We start from the raw sequence: 21,356 nt of genomic DNA, 5'->3' as shown, positions 1-21,356 counted from the left end.
TTATTGTAAGTCAACGCAAAACACTTCATACAAAATTTCAGCAAAATCGGATAATAAATGCAGCTCAAGAAGTCAAGATCCGAGATCGGTTTATATATCAGAAGCTATATCAGTTTATGAACTGATTTAGACCATGCTTAGCACATATGTTAAAGGTCCTAGGAGAAGTCGTTTTGCAAAATTTCAGCCAAATCGAATCAGAATTGCGCCCTCTAGGAGGCTCAAGAAGTCAAATGGTAGATCGGATTATATGGGAGCTATATCAGATTACAAACCGATGTATACCATACTTGAATCGTATGATAAAGGCCATAGGAGAAGACGTTGTACAAAATTTCAGCAAAATCGGATAATAAATGCTCCCTCTAGAAGCCCAAGAATCAAGATTCAAGATCGGTTTATATGGGAGCTATATCAGGTTCGATTGTTCTACATCAGTTCATAACTGCTTATCACATTTGTTAAAGGTCCTAGGAGAAGTCGTTTTACAAAATTTCAGCCAAATCGAGTCAGAAATTGAAATTGAAATCGGATAAGAATTGCGCACTCTAGAAGCTCAAGAAGTATTATCGGGAGATCGGTTTATATGGGAGCCATATCAGGTTATGAACCGATTCAAACCATATTTGGCAAGTATGTCGAAGGTCATAGGAAAAGTCGTTGTTCAAAATTTCAGTCAAATCGGATAAGAATTGCGCACTCTAGAAGCTCAAGAAGTATAATCGGGAGATCGGTTTATATGGGAGCTATATCAGGTTATGAACCGATTGGTCTACATCAGTTCATAACTGCTTATCACATTTGTTAAAGGTCCTAGGAGAAGTCGTTTTACAAAATTTCAACCAAATCGGATAAGAATTGCGCCCTCTAAAAGCTCAAGAAGCCAAACGGGAGATCGGTTTATATGGGAGCTATATCAGGTTATGAACCGATTCAAACCATATTTGGCAAGTATGTCGAAGGTAATAGGAAAAGTCGTTGTTCAAAATTTCAGCCAAATCGGATATGAATTGCGCACTCTAGAAGCTCAAGAAGTATAATCGGGAGATCGGTTTATATGGGAGCTATATCAGGTTATGAACCGATTCAAACCATATTTGGCAAGTATGTCGAAGGTCATAGGAAAAGTCGTTGTTCAAAATTTCAGCCAATTCGGATAAGAATTGCGTACTCTAGAAGCTCAAGAAATACAATAGGCAGATCGGTTTATATGGGAGCTATATCAGGTTATGAACCGATTCAGACCATATAAAGCATACTTGTTGCGAGTTAAAACGAAACACTCCATGCAAATTGTCAGCCTAAACTGATAATAAATTCGCCTTCCAGAGGCTCAGGAAGTCAATATCCAAGATTGGTTAATACGGCCATATCAGGTCAAATCATAACAAATCGGATAAAAATTGCGTCCTCTAAAGCCTCAAGAAGTCAAGACCCAAGAACAGTTTATATGGCAAATTTGCCCATGAACATTCCATATTCCAGAAACTAGACAAACTTCTCACAAATCATTGAGAGCTGTCCGATTCATTTTTAAGCTCAATGACAAGGGACCTCCATTTTATAGCCGAGTCCAAACGGCGCGTGCCACAGAGCGATACCTCTTTGGGGAGAAGTTTTTACATGACATAGTACCTCACAAATGTCGCCAGCATTGGGAGGAGATAACCACAGCTGAACATTTTTCTGATGTTGCTGCCAGGATTTGAACATAGACGTTCAGCTTCATAGGCGGACATGCTAACCTCTGCGCTGCGATGGCCTCCAGTATATATGGCAGCTATATCAAAACATAGACCAATATGGCCCATTTACAATCCCAACTGACCTACACTTATAGAAAGTTTTTGTGTATAGTTTCAAGCCCCTAGCTAAATTCCTTTGAAAGTTAGCGTGCTTTCGACGGACGGACGGACAAATGGGCGGACTTGACTAGATCGACTTAGAATGTCAAGACGATCAAGAATATCTATACTTTGTTGGGTCTCAGATCAATATTTCGATATGTTACAAAGTGAAGTAATTGCTATAGACCACCCCACATCCATCCTAGGGTGAAGGATATAAAATTAGGGAGTCTGTTTTTATGTGGACGATCCCTTCAAACTATTGGATTGCCCAAAAAGTAATTGCGGATTTTTCATATAGTCGGCGTTGAAAAATTTTTTCACAGCTTGTGACTCTGTAATTGTATTCTTTCTTCTGTAAGTTATCAGCTGTTACTTTTAGCTTGCTTTAGAAAAAAAGTGTAAAAAAAGTATATTTGATTAAAGTTCATTCTAAGTTTTATTAAAAATGCATTTACTTTATTTTAAAAAATCCGCAATGAGTTTTTGGGCAACCCGATATTTAGGACACATGATTTGCGCATCTCCAACTGGAATGTCTGGAGTGTATGCAGAGAAAGAGATATAAACATAGGCAGAAGTTCTACGAACAACCCCGTACAATATTGCATTATAGCTGATATGAGATAAGGCATGACTTAGACATTGGACTCGTTGTTGGTGGGGGACTAAAACACCTTGTCTCCAGATTTGCTTCAGTGACTGTGAGGATAGAGACAATTCACATAAGGGCCAAATTCTTTAACATCAGTCTTATATATGTTCATGCCCCAACAGCAGACAACTACGAATATACCAAGGATATATTCTACGAGCCCCTGAGAAGAAAATATGACTGATGGGAGATTATCTTTGGTTCAACTGGCCGAAAATTTAGCCCCCACAAGAAAAGGATCCATTAAACTGGTCAACACAACTTTTGTCTCCTTTGATTTTCGTTGTTGTTTCTACAGGAAATTGTCTCAATATTTACAAATCCGAAAACAGCTGTTCTCCATCATATTTTGTCTTTGAAATATGGGATTAGGTGATTTGCAAATATGAAATTAGTAACCAAGGTGGCGTATGATATATGGTATATAAGGGCAAAATTATCGAATGGTAATCATACGCACCCATATCCCATAAATTACGAGTATGTCAAATGGGCAGTGATGTGTCGGAGGTTTTCTACAAATCATGGGTATTATGATAGTAATTGCATCTTTTTATCAATTCCGTCATAACCGTTGACCAGCGTTGCCCATAGTATCGCCAGGAATGAAGCGATGCTACCAAGAATGTGGCATGCAGAGCAACTTTGCAGTCATTGGCAACGCGCCAAGTGCAGTATAAAGGGGGAAGAGAGATGAAAATTCTATTTTGCAAAAAGAATTAAGAAATTGAAAGCCATTAACGTATGAAATTCGGGAAGTAATGGAGTCAGAATGGAGTATGGAAATCCTACCAAAGAATTAAACATCAAACTAATGGCTTTGGGACAGGCATATATATTTGCAGAGACAATGAAGGAAATGTGGTAATATATAATGATAGTGTGCTTGGGGTATGCTTTTTTCTCAGCCTCTTGTATCCAATAGTAGCGACGATGAGGATACCAAAGAACCAATCCTTGATGACGGTATAAAATATATACAGCCTTATCAGAATGGGGTCAACGTAGCAGTAACCAAGCTGAAGGACAACAAGGCAGCAGGTACCAATGGGTTCTCAGCTGAATTATTTAAGACTGGAGGCGACACGTTGATGAGGTATTTGTATCAACTCTTCTGCACGATGTTATTAGAAGGACGAGGAACAAGTCCCCTAGCCATCGCATACCATATACTGTAATGAAAAGCTTAAATTTTAAATCAAAGAGAAATTTGTTTCTTATAGTGAAAAAAAAACCAACAGAAACAGATCGACACTTACAATCTTTTGTGTCGACTGAAGAACAACAAGGTAGCAAGATCCGATGGGTAAGGCTTATAAAGGGTGATTTTTTGAGGTTAGGATTTTCATGCATTAGTATTTGTCAGATCACGTGGGATTTCAGACATAGTGTTAAAGAGAAAGATGCTCAGTATGCTTTGACATTTCATCATGAATAGACTTACTAACGAGCAACGCTTGCAAATCATTGAATTTTATTACCAAAATCAGTGTTCGGTTCGAAATGTGTTCATTCACCGTAACGTTGCGTCCAACAGCATCTTTGAAAAAATACGGTCCAATGATTCCACCAGCGTACAAACCACACCAAACAGTGCATTTTTCGGGATGCATGGGCAGTTCTTGAACGGCTTCTGGTTGCTCTTCACTCCAAATGCGGCAATTTTGCTTATTTACGTAGCCATTCAACCAGAAGTGAGCCTCATCGCTGAACAAAATTTGTCAAAATTTCGAACCGAACACTGATTTTGGTAATAAAATTCAATGATTTGCAAGCGTTGCTCGTTAGTAAGTCTATTCATGATGAAATGTCAAAGCATACTGAGCATCTTTCTCTTTGACACCATGTCTGAAATCCCACGTGATCTGTCAAATACTAATGCATGAAAATCCTAACCTCAAAGAATCACCCTTTATATTAGTTCGTCTGCACAATCTGACTAAGAACAATTACCCAATGATTGGAACCTCAGCATACTACGTATGTGCAGTTCCCAAAAAGGAAGACCAGACGGAATGTACCAAATAAAGAGAAATTAGTCTCCTAACCATCGCATACAAGGTACTGTGAGAGAGCCTTAAATCATAGAGATAATTGAGCATTTTCACTTCGGTTTTGCAAAATTTAGCAAATTTGTCCATGAACATTTCCTTAAAAAACTGCGGAATTACTTTTTCATATCAATGAGTGCTATCTGATTTCATATTAGTCGGACATGCTTACCTCTGTGCCACGGTGGCCTCCAATGCTGATTTAGACTTGATAAATCCACCATAGACCAGATATTCAATTGCTGGAAAGACCCAAATCCTGGAAGAGAGAAACAGATCGACAGTTACAATCTTCATTGTGGGCGACGAACGGCCATGTAGCACTGTGCGACAGTGAAACAGTCGGTATGATAACGAAAAGCTTAAAGGGAGATGCGGATCGGATAATAATTGCTCAAGAAGTCAAATCGGAAGATTGGTTTATATGGTTATATAGACCGAGTTGGGCCACATAGAAAATATTCCACTCAAATATACATCTGTGCAAAATTGTAGAGCTCCATGTTAACTCTAACTATTTTTGTTCAACAAATGTATGAAGAAGCAACACTATGCGGCGTGCCACTGTGCGATGCCTCTTTGGAAGTTTTACATTGCATAGTACCTCACGAATGGCGCCACCTTTAGAAAGAGACAAAATCACTGACCCATAATTGAAAGTCGAGTGATACCTACATTAGGATGAGTTAATAGCGTTCACAAAGCGTTTAGTAGAATCGTAACCTATGAAAAATGCTAAGAGTTTTTGCCAAAGAGACCGTGGGTCTTAAATCCAAATCGCGTTTCCCGTTTTTAATGACAAATTTCTGTTTTGGGTCTAAAAGGTTGAGGTTTCTTGGACAAAACTCTTAAAGTTTGCCGTGGAATACGATTTTAACAAACTTTTAAGATTTTATCAAGGTAGTATTAATTTCTCCTTTTTTGTTGTTTGAATTATAAACAACAACCTCCACCCCCTTAACTAGGCAACATAAATTACAACGCCCCCTGGAGGTATGCTAGCATTTGTAACAAAACTCTAATTTGAATTTAATTGAATTTGAAAATGATTAAAGGTTGTCAAGTGTTGTTCGTGTAGATATTTTGAAGGCAAATCAGAATATGTGATGTGTAAATGAATAAAACAGGTCAAGAATAGCACATTCATTTAGCAAGAGAGTTGCTGGTAACGCCACATTCCATTTAGGACAATGGGACATGCTGAATTACAGCCAGAGGATATTGATGAATCCATTTCAGCGCTACGAGGAGCTCTTCAAAGGACTTGGTGGGCGTTTTGTGCTACGACCAGCATTCATGGGCTGAAATATGCCAGAGATGAGGATACCAACAAATACATAAGGTAGAGTTTACACCGGTATTCAAAAAACTTAAAACTGTGTTATAGGGCTTTTATTTGACAGTTCTACATAGGAAATCTGACAAATAAGCCTACTTTAATGCTACTTTAAGTTTGTAAATATGGGCATTAGAAATTAGTTCAACTTTTAAGTTTTTTCCTCTCTCCCTTTAGATTTCTATGGTACATCATTACATTGGTTATGTTTGCCTGTGCCATTACCATGGTTTTCACTTTCTATGTGGACTACCAAAGTAGTCCCACCCGCATGAATGTGGAAAATGATCATGCACCCACAGCCAGTGTTTTATTTCCGGCCACTACCATTTGCCCTGAAGTTATGAATAATATGGAAAAGTCTAAGGCTTATTTGGAAACACTGTAAGTTGGCTTTCAAAAATATTCTTGAAAATTCGGATAGTATTTTTTCTATTTTTTTTTCAGTATTATGCCCAATGACACCACCGTCTCAGATCTGTTGCCTCACTTGGGTCTTGACTATGGGTTCATGTATGACGATCAGCGCTATAACATGAGCATTTTGGAAATGTTTGATGAACTTTTGGAGATAAATAATTTGCCTATTATCGAATTTGCCAAGAAAACCGCTTGGAACTGCAACGATTTGATATACAAATGTCGTTTTAAGGATACCATTGTTCCCTGTGATCAACTATTTCAATTGGCTTCAACTTTCAATGGTTACTGTTGCTCCTTTAATCTTAATCAGACATAGTAAGTAGGTTTTTCCCCCGCCTGATAAGCTTAATATATGTAGACTTAGTATTTAGAGCTCACAACAAGCCGTTTACTGGCTTAGGTGAATGTTCATAGTAGCATGGGGCGGATTAATGTCTACATCCTCTTTTCAACCTAACCTAACCTGATTTTTCATGTTAGGTTAGGTTAGGTTGCGTTATTTGACCACCAAAGGTGGGTTTACTCGGAGGCCAGTTTGGACTTTGTGGTACCCTAGAAAAAAAGGGAAGAGATACAAGTTGTGAGACCTCAGACTAGAGGTGCAACACGAATAAAACAGCAGGAATGGAGAACCCGTGTGGGGGGTGAAGAAACATCCATCCCCACGCAAGCACAGATGTACCTACGCCGGAGCTTATGGCACCCCCCGTCGGAACCATCCTGTTTCTTCAACAAATCTCAGGAGACCTACCCGAGGTACATTCGCAAGTTCACCCAGATCACAGAAGAAACGGCTCTCCAGAAAAGAGAGCTAACATCTCTGCAAACCCGGATATGAACACTGCAAAGGGCTCAATAGTCTCCTCTTCATCTTCATCGAGGCAACTCCTGCAGAAGTCATTGAGAGGTTTTCCATGCGGCCAATAGCACAGTGCCCGGTTAAGGTACTCATCGACCTCTTATCGAACTCCAGCAACTCTTTTGTCCTCCTTCGGTCGATGAAAGCCAGAGCGTCCTTGCAGTCCGGCAACCATCCACCGAGTCCCATCTCGCCACCGACGCCGCCCTGGCCGTCCCCATTACTGTGGTCAGTAGCTCGACAAATGGCACGTAGGCAAGAACGGTGGCTGATCCGTCCCTCGCAGACAAATCCCTCGTGGCGCACTCGTCCGCCCTCTCATTTCCTGGAATCCCCTCATGTCCAGGAACCGATGTCAGCGTCCATTGTGGATCCGCAGCCTATCCAGGGACTCCAAACAATCCGCCACGCTTCTCGACCTCACCATCCTCAACCCCAAGACCTTGAGCGCAGCCATACTGTTCACATAAATCCCTTGCCAGAATTTCTCTTGAGGCTACAGCAATGGTACAGACCTCTGCCTGAAAGACCGTATTCTCGTCCGGTAGCCTCAGAGACACATCGATATTTAGTGCGTCATAGTAAACCCCCAATCCAGTCCCTGACTCCATCTTGGAGCCATCGGTGTAGATCGAGGTCTCATCCTTCTCAAGTACACCATTCGCTCTCCATTCATCCCTCCCAGGAAAACGTATCGCGAAAGCCCTCACCCCAGTTGGCACTGGTGCCAGGTAGTCGAAAATCCTTCTCCGTCTACCTTTGCATCCATCACACCCAGAATCGAACTGTGGTCGCAACCATCCTCCTTCAGCATAGCGAGCCCCCTCAGCCTAGGCGCGACCTTGGCGGCGCAGTTCCGAATATATGCCTCAATGCACTGCATATCAAGCATCGCCTTCAGGCCTGCATGCGGTGCGGATCTCAGTAACGCCGACGCAGGCCAATCTCTGGAACTTTTCGAATTCCCTCACACGCGTCCTCTTCTCTACGGCCTTCCACCATGCCAGTGCTCCATAGGTTAGTAATGGTCTCAATATGGCCCTATACATTGTATAAATCATCTTGGGGGTTACCTCAAACTTTTTACCGAACATCCTACTGCAGGATTAAAAAGCGCACAGTGCCTTACGGCTTCTTTCCTCGGTGCTCCTCTTCCAGGACAGTTTCGAAACGAGGACTATGTCTAGGTACTTCGCCTCCTTCGACAGCCGAAGGGTGAACCCGTCCAAGGACTGGTATCTTATGATTCCAAGGACGGGTAAAGAGCACCAGCTCCGTCTTCCTCGATTATCCTCGTACCATCCACAACGAGATCCATCAGGATTTCATTAACCACGAGATTCCATAGAATCGGCGAAAACACTCATCCTAGGGGTGTACATCTGGTCACCCGCCTTCTGACCGCACTATCTCCCAGGTTTGCATTAATAATCTTGCCATAAAGTACCAATAATAGTCCACTGGGAGATTGCAGGGTGAATCCCCTTGCAGTCCAGTGCGGCGACTATCGATCCTATCTCCACATTATTGAAGGCCCCCTCAATATCCAAGAAGGCCGCAAAGTGTACTCCTTCTGTCGGAGAGACGTCCCGACCTCCTGTGTTACCTCGTGAAGGGCCGTCTCCACTGTCCTGCCTTTGAAGTATGCATGTTGTGCCCCACCGAAGTTTTCCGTCGTCAGTCCTTCTCTCACCTTTAGGTCAACCAGTCTTTCCAATGTTTTCAGCTAGCAGATGCTGTTGTCTCCGATAGCAGATGCTTATTCTGCCCTTTAAGTGATTTTCATGTTAATTATTTTCTTTAAATTTATTTTTAAAGATTTTTTTTAAACTTCTTTTTCTTTGCAAAATACTCTTAAATTTCCCTAATAATTTCTTTCAGCAATCTAAAGTTCACCAATCAACTTGCCTATGCGGGATTTCGTAATGGTCTCTCCTTGATTCTCTACTACAACGATACGTTGTACAAGAATCTACGCTCCTATTCGTTAGGATTTAAAATACTTATGCAAGAAGCAAATGCCTTTCCCAGTGCTCATTCGACCAATAAATTCATACCTCTAAATGAAGAAGTCTTTATCTCCATAAAACCCACAGAGACTTTCTGCTCACAGGCTGTAAAGGATTTGTCCTTTGAAGAGCGACAGTGTACGTTTCCCTATGAATACAAGTTGAGATACTTTTCCAGTTATGTGGCTGCAAATTGTGAGCTGAATTGCCGGGTTACCATGATGGTGAAATTTTGTGGTTGCCACACTTATTTCTTTTATTCCAATAGGACAAGCGAAAGGATATGCACTTACAGGGATATACCATGTTTGGTGGAGAATTTTGGTAAGTTAGGTGATATTTACAGTGCTTAAGTTTAGTTTCACACAGTACAAGTCAAATTTAATAGACCGAATTCTAGTATAGTTGGCAATTTCTTATGACAAGAGATAATAATAACGATTAATCACTATTTGAAATGTACAGTTGTAACGTGGTTTTATCTTCAGCTGAGGTTGGCTAGCAGTCATCCAGGGTTACCTTTAAGGACTCACAAACTTTAAATAATAACACACTTAAATATTCCTTTCGGATACGCAATATAGTTTTTATTGATAATATATTGTACTTCAGTTATTACACATAACGATGGTGTTTTGAGCTCTGAAGTGCTGGGTGTTGATTGGTGTCGGTCAGTGAGGCGCTTCGGCCGGTAGTTGCCGGTTTCGGGATTTAAGGAGATTGAGATAATTGGGCTCTCATGTCGGTCGGGGTTTCGGTTGGTACTCGGTTATCTTCTGGTCGTGGGCTAACTCGGGGCTCTTATTCGGCTAAGGCGTGTATCTCCGTAAGTACCACTACTTAAATTAAAAGATAAGAGCAGAGTTAGAGTGCGAACGAGTCAGCGTTAGGGTGCTAACAAGTCGGAACGACTAGCGTTAGGGTGCGAACAAGTCGGGATAAGTCGTGTTAGTTTGCGAATTTACCAGCGTTAGGGTGCGAACAAGTTGAAAAGAGTCGCGTTAGAGTGCGAACATGTCGAAACGAATCGGGGTAGTGTGAGAACAAGTCGCAATAGTGTGCGAACGAATCTGCGTTAGGGTCCTAACACGAAGACGCGAGTCGCGTTAGTGTGCAAACAAGACGAAACGAGTCGCGTTAGTGTGCGAATTAATCAGCGATAGGTGCGAACTAGCCTAAACGAGTCGCGTTTGGGTGCCAACAAGTCGCGTTAGGGTGCGAACGAATCAGCGTTAAGGCGCGAGCAAGTCGGAACGAGTTGTGAACAAGTCGCGTTAGTGTGCGAACGAATCAGCGTTAAGTTGCGAACACGACGGGACAAGTCGCTACAGTGTGTGAATTAATCAGCGTTAGAGTGTGGACATGTCGGAACAAGTCGCGTTAGCTTGCGAACGAATCAGCATAAGGGTGCGAACAAGTCGGAACAATTCGCGTTAGAGGGCAAACAAATCAGCGTTAAAGTGCGAACAAGTCGAAACGATTCGCGATAAAGCCCGAACGAGTCGAAACAAGTAGCGTTAGTGTGCGAACCAGTGGCGTTAGGGTGCGAAGGAGTCAAAACAAGTTGCGTTAGTGTCCGAATTAATCAGTGTTAGAGTGCGAACAAGTTAAAACGAGTCGCTTTAGTGTGCCAATTAATCAGCGTTAACGTGCGAACAAGTTGAAACGAATCAGCGTTAGGGTGCGAACAAGTTGCATTAGTGTGCAAACGAATCAGCGTTAGGGTGCCAACAAGCTGAAACGAGTCGCGTTAGTAGTGTGCGAACGAATCAGCGTTAAGGTGCGAACAAGTCGGGGCGTGTGCGAACGAGTCAGCGTTAGGGTGCGAACAAGTCGAGTTAGAGTACGAAAGAATCAGCGTTAAGGTGCGATCAAGTCGGAACGAATCGCACTAGGGTGCAAATATGTCTCGTTAGGGTGCGAACGAGTCGAAACATGACGATCTTGAATCGGTCTTCTAGGCGTTCTGACTGTGGACCATGCCGAACTACATTTCTGTCTATTGCCTTTGTATTGGTGTGTGTGGATGTTCATTGCTCGCGTTGACAACCACGGGCAGCGTAGGTTCATGTAGACATGTTTAAATGGTTGTGTGGCTGGCCTATGAGTATTTGTATACATAAATGCGGCGGATACCCGGGCACAGTGGATAGGGAGATGAAAAAAAGCACAGTGGCTACGGTTGTGTTAATATGTAATCCAAGTTGACCCAAGATGTATTAATGCATACAATATTCGGGGTAGCCACTTAATCACAGTGGGCGGAAAAACGAAAAGTTATCGTTTCACAGCTCTAAAGTTAAGCACATCAATTATACCACCTTGTATAACAAATACATCACAAAATGCACTTTGCCATTTAGCTTTCTCACTCTTTCTTTGAAGCCATGCAAAGCTTATAAAAAAATGTCATTTACTTTCTTTCTCATCCGCTCTCGCTCTCTCTCTCACTCTCTCTTTTGTAGCCAATATCATAGGACGTTTGAGAAAATATCAATGCCCCTGTGTAAACAGCTGTGAGAAGGTCGAATACAGTGCACAGGCCACAAGTTCGGCTTTGGACTTAAGTATACAAACAGCTGATGCCTTTTAGTGAGTTCAAATTAACGTTTGTTTCAAAATTTTGTAAATATATTCATTGATTTTACTTTTAAGTGATGGTCTTCAAAGGGACTATTCTGTAGTACATTTGTATATGAATTCGGAAGTCTATCGTCGAGTGCGTCATGATCTTTTATCGAATATGGTAACATTGGTCTGTAAGTCTTGGTTAATTAATCAGAGATCATATATTGCTGTGTTGCATTTTAGTACTTGCAAATCACGATTTGTCGATTGTTGTTATCTGTTACCGCTTGATTGATGCTGTTTTATTTTACTACTATATAGTGTGGATCCTGATTTATCGGTTCTTATTTTCTGTTATTGCATGATATCGATAACTTACCAGTGATCGGTTCTTATTATCTGTTCTTGCATGATATCGATAATTAACCAGTGGAACTTTGCACGAATAATTTATCCATATTATGGCTGACTTCCACTGGATAGTACTAAAATAAAACACAGCAGATGTCGATATCGATAACTTACCAGTGATCGTTTCTTATTATCTGTTCTTGCATGATATCGATAATTAACCAGTGGAACTTTGCACGAATAATTTATCCATAATATGACTGACTTGCACTGGATAGTACTAAAATAAAACACAGCAGATGTCGATATCGATAACTTTGCACTGGAATTCAATCCTCTACAACTGACAGCATGTTTTATTTTTCTAGCAAATTTGGGGAGTGCGTTCAGTTTGTTTGTGGGCATGAGCATGGTCTCGGCAGTGGAAATATTTTATTATTTTACGGTTATTTTAAGAAAATTCTACCGTCAAGAGAAAAATGCCCGAGAGAAACTTTTGCAAAGGAAACACAAAGAGCAAGAGAAGCAGAAAGAGAAAGACGAAAAAGATTCTGATTAATTGCTACATATCTAATTAAATAATAATAAATTATGATATATTTCTTGTTTTTTGAGTTATATTGGGTTGCCCAAAAAGTAATTGCGGATTTTTCATATAGTCGGCGTTGACAAATTTTTTCACAGTTTGTGACTATGTAATTGCATTCTTTCTTCCGTCTTTAGCTTGCTTTAGAAAAAAGTGTAAAAAAAGTATATTTGATTAAAGTTCATTCTAAGTTTTATTAAAAATGCATTTACTTTCTTTTAAAAAATCCGCAATTAATTTTTGGGCAACCCAATAGTTGAATTTAGTGCAGAACATTACTTCTTTTATTGGTGAGATCTGGCCAGGTGCAGCACTAGACTTAGTCAAGAAGGAAGATATTCCTTCTCGACCAATGGCGAATGCTTGGATATTAATGATTCCCCTAGATCTTGAATCGATTCTCGGAAGACTAAGAGAATGTAATCCCAATCTTTCAACCAACGACTGGAAGACTGGTAGATTGCATGAGGCTGATGGTGACCGTAGACATGCAGTATTCGTACTAAACTCCGTCTGTATCGCAGACCTCGACAAGTCTGAAGGGGTTGTATCCTACGGATTCAACAAGTTGAAACTGAAGATCTATAGAAGCGCTGGGGTTGGGGTATCAGGAGACGACTCAGCAGTTGTTGCTGAGCACTTGCCTGAGGAACTATCGACCACATCGCTAAAGTCTGGCGGATTGCAGGAGACTGAAAATCCCCCTGCTACAATCGAGACAGCAGGGGATGGCCTCGAAACGGGACCCGATAAGCCCTGTGTGGGTGGGTCATCCAGTTGGACTGGGCTCAAGGTGTGCGCCTACGGGAAAGTACGGAACTCAGAAAGTACTTCGACAGCAGCAGCTAGTGAAGTATCTAAGGAGGAATCGTCCACACCGCAAGTGTCCAGTGTCCCGAGGACGAGTGGTTCCGCAGCTTTCTCACCCGCCCCTGGATGCGTAGGTAAGCTCATCATGACAAGTTCTAACGAATCTTTTGAGGATGAACTCCTGGTGGAATCAACAGACGAGGCCAACACAACAGTAATGGAAGATCTGAATCCTGACTACGGTCCGGTTTCTACAGATAAATCTCCACCAATGTAAGACCGCTTCGGCGGCACTAAAGATCCTCCTTATGGCAGGGGGATTTGATGTGGTTCTTATCCAGGAACCATGGGAGCGTGGAGGAATGGTTCGTGGACAAAGAATGCCGGGATTTAAACTTCTCAAGGGATGCATTTTAAGTTAAGCTTGACCATATACTTCGAAATATGCAATTTTTTTTAAATTCGAAAAACCCCTCGACTTCTCCAAATGCAAAATCCAGATCCCTCATTCGGGCTTATGTGGTTTATACTTCATATGTCCCCTAAACATATGAAAAATTTTTTTTGCATCAATCTTACTTAGAAAATAGGGAAGCTCACCATGACAAGTTCTAACGAATCTTGTGAGGATGAACTCCTGGTGGAATCAAGAGACGAGGCCAACACAACAGTGGTGGAAGTTCTGAATCCTGACTATGGTCTGGTTTCTATAGAGAAATCTCCACCATTGTAAGGCCGGCACTAAAGATCCTCCCGATGGCAGGGGGATTTGATGTGGTTCTTATCCAGAAATCAAGGGGACAAAGAATTCCGGGATTTAAACTTCTCAAGGGATGCATTTTAAGTTAAGCTTGACCATATACTTCGAAATACTTATTTATTTTAATTGGAAGAACCCCTCGACTTCTCCATTCCAGATCCCTCATTCGGGCTTATGTGGTTTATACTTCATATGTCCCCTAAACACAAAGGAAAAATTTTTTGCATCAATCAACAGAAAATTTACTAAAAAATGCCGATTGGGAAACTAATTTTGCCGAAATGGGTATTTTGGGGATTTTTGTAAAAAAATCGAGAAAAATTATTCCCGAGTTTTTAAAGATTCTTTAAAGACACTATTAGAGGCCACCGTACTGCAGAGATTAGCATGTCCACCTATGACGCTGAACGCCTGGCGAGACAAAAATAAAATTTTCATCTGTTGTTATCCCCTCCCAATGCTGGCGACATCTCGACATTTATAGGGTATTGTGCCATGTAAAAACTCCTCAAAAAAGGTGTCGCACTGCGGCACGCCGTTCGGACTCGGCTATAAAATGGAGGCCACTTATCATTGAGCTTAAAACTTGATTTGAACTGCACTCATTGATATGTGAGAAGTTTGCCCCTGTTCCCTAATTGAATGTTCATGGGCAAATTTGCAATTGGGGAGAAGTTTTTACATGACATGGTATCTGTAGGGGATAACCACCGCAGACAATTTTTTCGGATGTTTTCGCCACGTCATAGGCCGACATGATAACCCAAGTGCTACGCTGGCCTCCAATTCTGTAAGTAGCACGGAATGTCTGCCATATATTTCTTCCGGATTAGTTTTCGAGGACCCTTTGGACCAGGTCCATGTGCTAAGGAATAGCTGGACAAAATAGTGGGTCTCATGACATAAAGAAAGGGGCAAAGGGGAAACAATAGGAGGCATTTTATCACCACTCCTATTGGTGACCACGATAAACAACCTATTATGAAGGTTGATTAAGAAGTGATTTGAAACCGTGTGCTACGCAGACTATGTTATAATACCTATAAGGGGAAGGGAACTGAGCTGAGATCTTCCAATATTAACCCAGAGAAGACTGAAATCTCACCTGTTCACAAGGAAGGCGAATTTAGGCATAGGAACGACTTCAATATCTAACAAGCCCAAATACTGAACTGGTAATGTCACACTCGGGAGCCTCCCGAGAAGACTCAGAGATGCCTCCCAGATGCCCAGATGCAGGGGCGTACCCTATTAGGGTACGCCCCTGGGAGGCATTCAATCGCAACTGCTGTAGGTGACTACAATAATAAATCTGTTATGGATGCCGACTGATGAGGGCTATTCAGCTATTCAGAAGGACGGGAAGGGTCTCGCAGATGGCATACGACTGAGCTATACCTAGGGATCTCCATGTTAATGCAGAGAAGAATGAAATCTGTCTATTCTAGAGGAAGACGAAGGTGGGCCAATTTGAAGCAATAGAACCATTTCGATAACTGACAAGGTTAAATGCCTAGGAGTGATCTTGGACAGGAAACTGAACTAGAACTGTCACACTCGCGGTAGGGTCATGTGGAGCCAGCAGCAGCTGAATTCGTGGGTAGTCTACTGGCTCTACAGGAGCTAGTGAATAGACCAATACTAACTAACGTCTCAGTAGTTTTGTGGACTGCGATGGAGAGAAACCGCAACATAAGCGTAAAACAGCAAACATGTCTCAGCATAGGCGGAGCGATGAGTACCACGCCCACAAAAGCACTGGAGACTATACCAGATATGCGACTCATAGATTAGATTAAATGTAAGGCAACCACTGTGTCTTTGAGACTTAAGGCGATGGGGAAATGAATAGAGGATGGCAGCAGGTCATACCATTGCAGTATAATCGAGGCGACGATAAGAAGCCTAGAAGATGCTCCCGATCAGATACCTTAGACAACTTTTGAGATAGAGTGCGAGGTACTGCTGGCAGTTCCTCGCACTCTATAGTTTGGATTGACGAAACTCTGGTATTGCCATCTGGAATTTCATGCTTCAAGGATGGATTAAAGCTGAAGGTCAGTGGTTCTTCAGATACAGATCGGGGCTTTCACAGAATGTGAGATGCAGATCGGGGCTTTCACAGAATGTGTGAGGTGGTGTGGTATTAATGCGAGGATGTCGAGTTTGAACATCTTTTGCGGACAGTAAACTGTCCATCAGGGCAATAACAACCAGGATGGTAGGTTCACGAACAGTTTTAGGGTGTAAGAAGGAGATTAACACCTTCTCTGAGAATGGTACGATTCGCATTATCTGGGTGCCAGGCCATATCTGATAAAGGGGGAATACAAAAACTGACAAATTGACCGTAAAGGCCCGAAGATTGCCATCAATAAACTTGCTTAATCCAAAGCCTATCGGGTCGACGCAGTCCGAATTAAGGCCGTGGGCGCAGAGCACGCATATGACACTGTGGAGCTGCCAAACTGTTGGTAAGGCGATAAAAAACCTTAAGGGAGATCCGGACTACGATTATGATGATGAGGCATTGGAACATTTACTATGTCATTGTTTAGTTTTCGCGGCTAATAGACACCGGTACTTAGGTGGGCACAAAATACTACACATGAACCGATTTAAGGGCATGATATGATGAACAATGAGGGATTTGGTTATCAGTGCGGTATTCCTGACTAAGATTTTTATACCCACCACCATCGAAATAATCTAGCCATTCCATTTGTAACACCTGGAAATATTGACCGGAAACCCTATAAAGTTTATATATTCATGATCGTCTTGATATTTTGAGTCGATCTAGCAATGTCCGTGCGTCCTTGCGTCTGTCGAAATCACAATAGCGTTCGCAATAATAAAAATATCAGCTGGAAATTTTGCATAGATTCTTTTAATCGATGTTGGTCGTTGGGAATTTTAGATGGACCATAACGGTTCAGGTTTGGATATAACCGCCATGTAAACCGATCTCCAATTTTGACTTCTTGAGCCCATTTTCATCCGATTTGGCTCAAATTTGGCAATATCAGTACTGAGTATGATCCAAATCTGTCTATAAACTGATATAGCCCCCACACAAACTGAACCCCGGATTTGATTTTTTGAGCCCCTAGAAGCCTCAGTTTTCATTCAATTTAGATGAAATGCAGAACATAGACTTCTGTTGTGACTTTCAACATAATTGACTATTATGATCTGGATCGGTCTATAAACTGATATAGCCTCCATATAAACCGATCCCCGGATTTTACTTCTCAGTTTTCATCCGATTTGGCTGATATTCGGTACAAAGACTTTCGTAATGAATTCCAACATCAGTGCCGGATATGATCCAACTGGTATAGCCCCCATATAAACCGATCCTTGGATTTCAGGTTTGGTCCGCTCGATTTTGATGTTGGACCGATTTAGCTTAAATTTGACACAAGGGCTTCTGTTCATGTTTTCCAATATCAGTACTGAGTATGATCCAAATCGGTCTATGAAATGATATAGCCCCCACCCAAACCGATCCCCGGATTTGATTATTTGAGCCCCTAGAAGCCTCAGTTTTCATCCAATTTAGCTGAAATGCAGACCTGGATCGGTCTATATGATGACCTGGATCGTTCTATAAACTGATATAGCCTCCATATAAATCGATCTCCGGATTTGACTTCTCAGTTTTCATCCGATTTGGCTGAAATTCGGTACAAAGACTTTCGTATTGAGTTCCAACATCAGTGCCGGATATGATCCAACTGGTATAGCCCCCATATAAACCGATCCTCGGATTTCAGGTTTGGTCCGCTCGATTTTTCTTTGCTCAAACTTTTTAGATTTTGTCGAAGATTACGTTGTTGACAACCGCTTATTGAATATTTTTTTGGTCCTTGCAAATTGACCCATTCTTTTGCATTCTTTAGAAAAAGGGACCAAAAATAACCCTCCAAAGAGTCGCTGGTGGTTTAGAATGTTTCTCAAAAATATTCCTAGCCCTATAATAAGTATCATTTCCAAGAACTCCATATACCTAAAATATTGGGTAGCCCAAAAAGTAATTGCGGATTTTTTAAAAGAAAGTAAATTCATTTTTAATAAAACTTAGAATGAACTTTAATCAAATATACTTTTTTACACTTTTTTTTCTAAAGCAAGCTAAAATTAACAGCTGATAACTGACAGAAGAAAGAATGCAATGACAGAGTCACAAGCTGTGAAAAAATTTGTCAACGCCGACTATATGAAAAATCCGCAATTACTTTTTGGGCAACCCAATAAAAGGATAACGAGCAATCTTAGCCCGAATATTTCCAAACATTTTGAAAAGGGAAAATTTTTTCCCTTTTCTTTAGGTTACTTCACTGTGTAACTTTCAAAACGGCCCTTCTTTCATACTCGTTACCTATTAATTTTTTTCTTTTATGTTTCCAAAAAATTTAACTTTGTTCAACTTTTTTTCCATTAAATCGCATGGTCGAGATATGTTTCCTTGCTGCGCAACTTGAATGTTGTTTTCCCTATGAGCTCTTACTATCTACAAGAGGCTGCTATGTAGTATACAATTTTCACCTGATTTAATTAATGCCTATGGCCATTGTAAACAAACAAATCAAATTCGTTATTATATGTGAAGTGAAACATTAAATACTGTATTTGAGTCTGTTCGATAATTGCTTTAAAAATGACTGGCATTTAAAATGAAATAAAATAGATACATAATTAAAAACTAAAACGCAAATGATGGGAAAAAGGGAAAATTGAGAGACACGAGAGACTCATGAAAAATATGAACTGAGCGAACAGTGAGTAAAGACTTAAAGGGGTCAATTTGTTAGAGCCAACAAAAAACTTGCCAAGCTGTTTTCAAAAATCATAATCTTCGAGAAATTATAAGAAGTGGATCTAATATCAAAATAGAGTTTTCGTTTTTCTACATAAAATTTCAGTTCTTGGTCTTTTATAAATCGAACTTATGATTTTGTTGTTAAAAATCAGTAGCTCGGGATTCTTTTTATGCCTTACACCATCATTGTGGTTCAGGGCATTATAACTGTAACACAGTGGTGGAGAGATAACACTCCATGTTAATTTGTGTACAAAATACAGGTCCCAATGTTCATCGTCTTCAAATTTGGCACATACATTTTTTTTGGCGTAGAAATGAAGCCTATTGAAATAGGAAAAAACGGTTCACATTTGGATATAGCTTTCATATATATGTTCGTCCTATTTTAAGAAATATTGCAATAAAGTGCTCATTAAGTAACGGATTCTCTCGAAATTTGGCAGGAAAGATTGTCTTATAACTCTCGACATTACGGCCGAATTTCATATCAGTTCAGATTTTGATATAGCTGCCATATATGTATATCGGCCGATTTTCACTTCTAGAGCCACTGTAATCCAATTTTTTTTTACCAATCTTTCCAAAATTTGACACAACGATTTCCTTGACTAAGAAGTGACTCTAAGAAGTTTGGTCGATATCGGTTCAGATTAAGACATAGCACCCATATATATATTCGACAGATTTTGTATAATTTGCCATAATGTTGTCATTTGTCAACTTCATAAATGCACTAGACGCATAAGAGATATTTGTATGTATTAGTCGTGTAAGTGTATTGAAAATATTGATTTCGGGGAACCATCGAAAGACGCCGGCAGAACCGATCATTTAGTATACATTCGATGGCATTCCTTCAAAGAGACATTCGATAAAGCAATGCCATCAGGCACATATCTGCCTGCCCCAAGCCTAAATAGAATAGTCTTTATTTATTAACTACAATACATACTTATAGGGTATAATACAGTCGACACCGCCAGACTTTTGCTTTTTCTTACTGGTTAACGATTGACCCACTCTAATGTCTACGATTATGGCTAGGTTGAAAAAGAGAAGCCAACTAGTAAAAGCATGCTAAGTTCGGCCGGGCCGAATCTTGGGAAACCACCACCATGGATACTGGTAAAAATTGGTACAAAATAAATTTAGTTGAAGGGCATAATTTTATTCTACATACTAAACTTCTGTCAAAGCAGCAAAACTCTCTAATGTCTTTTAAGGGTGGAGACACTTTGCTCTGAATGTGCACTGCGTCACGTCGTTCGGACTTGGCTATAAAAAAAGGTCTCTTATCATTGAGTTTAAATTTGAATCGAATTGCACTCATTGATGTGTAAGAAGTTTGCCCCTGCTCGGTTTATGGGAAATTTTACTCTACTCCCCAAATACCTTTCTTTCTGTTTACGGGGTATTTCGGGGGTGGGATGGCCTGCCAGACAATTGGACAGATTCGACAGATTTTGTGTAATTTCCAATAATGTCGTCATTTATCAACTTCATAAATGCACTAGACGCATATTTTGTTCAAAGACTTAGATGTAAGAGATATTTGTATATATTAGTCGTATAAGTGTATTGAAAATATTGATTGCGGGGAACCATCGAAAGACGCCTGCACAACCGATCATTTAGTATACATTCGATGGCATTCCTTCAAAGAGACATTCGATAAAGCAATGCCATCAGGCACATATCTGCCTGCCCCAAGCCTAAATAGAAAAGTCTTTATTTATTTACTACATACTTACAGGGTATAATACAGTCGACACCGCCAGACTTTTGCTTTTTCTTACTGGTTAACGATTGACCCACTCTAGTGTCTACGATCGCGGCTAGGTTAAAAGAGAGAAGCCAACAAGTGAAAGCATGCTAAGTTCGGCCGGGCTGAATCTTGGGAAACCACCACTATGGATACTGGTAAAAATTGGTACAGAATAAATGTAGTTGAAGGGCATCATTTTATTCTACATACCAAACTTCTGTCAAAGCAGCAAAACTCTCTAATGTCTTTTTAGGGTGGAGACACTTTGCTCTAAATGTACACTGCGGCACGTCGTTCGGACTTGACTATAAAAAAGGTCTCTTATCATTGAGTTTAAATTTGAATCGAATTGCACTCATTGATGTGTAAGAAGTTTGCCCCTGCTCGGTTCATGGGAAATTTTACTCTAATCACAAATACCTTTCTTTCTGTTTACGGGGTATTTCGGGGGTGGGATGGCCTGCCAGACAATTGGACAGATTCGACAGATTTTGTGTAATTTGCAATA

The 21,356-nt window shown here is 40.7% G+C and overlaps 1 protein-coding gene across 1 annotated transcript in view; it reads left to right on the top strand.

Moving 5' to 3' along the window:
* The first annotated feature begins 5,743 nt into the window (after window positions 1-5,743).
* Window positions 5,744-21,356, top strand: part of LOC106088201 (sodium channel protein Nach-like) — a 31,602-nt gene continuing 15,989 nt past the window's right edge. The window contains exons 1-6 of the mRNA XM_013253603.2: window positions 5,744-5,895; window positions 6,067-6,273; window positions 6,337-6,627; window positions 9,053-9,504; window positions 11,646-11,772; window positions 11,836-11,939. Coding sequence (XP_013109057.2) covers window positions 5,744-5,895; window positions 6,067-6,273; window positions 6,337-6,627; window positions 9,053-9,504; window positions 11,646-11,772; window positions 11,836-11,939 — 1,333 coding nt within the window. The remainder of the gene's footprint in view (window positions 5,896-6,066; window positions 6,274-6,336; window positions 6,628-9,052; window positions 9,505-11,645; window positions 11,773-11,835; window positions 11,940-21,356) is intronic.

The sequence above is a fragment of the Stomoxys calcitrans genome, chromosome 5, assembly GCF_963082655.1.
Source record: "Stomoxys calcitrans chromosome 5, idStoCalc2.1, whole genome shotgun sequence".
NCBI lineage: Eukaryota > Metazoa > Arthropoda > Insecta > Diptera > Muscidae > Stomoxys > Stomoxys calcitrans.
Note: the sequence above shows the minus strand (reverse complement) of the source record. Positions and strands in the feature narration are given on the sequence as shown.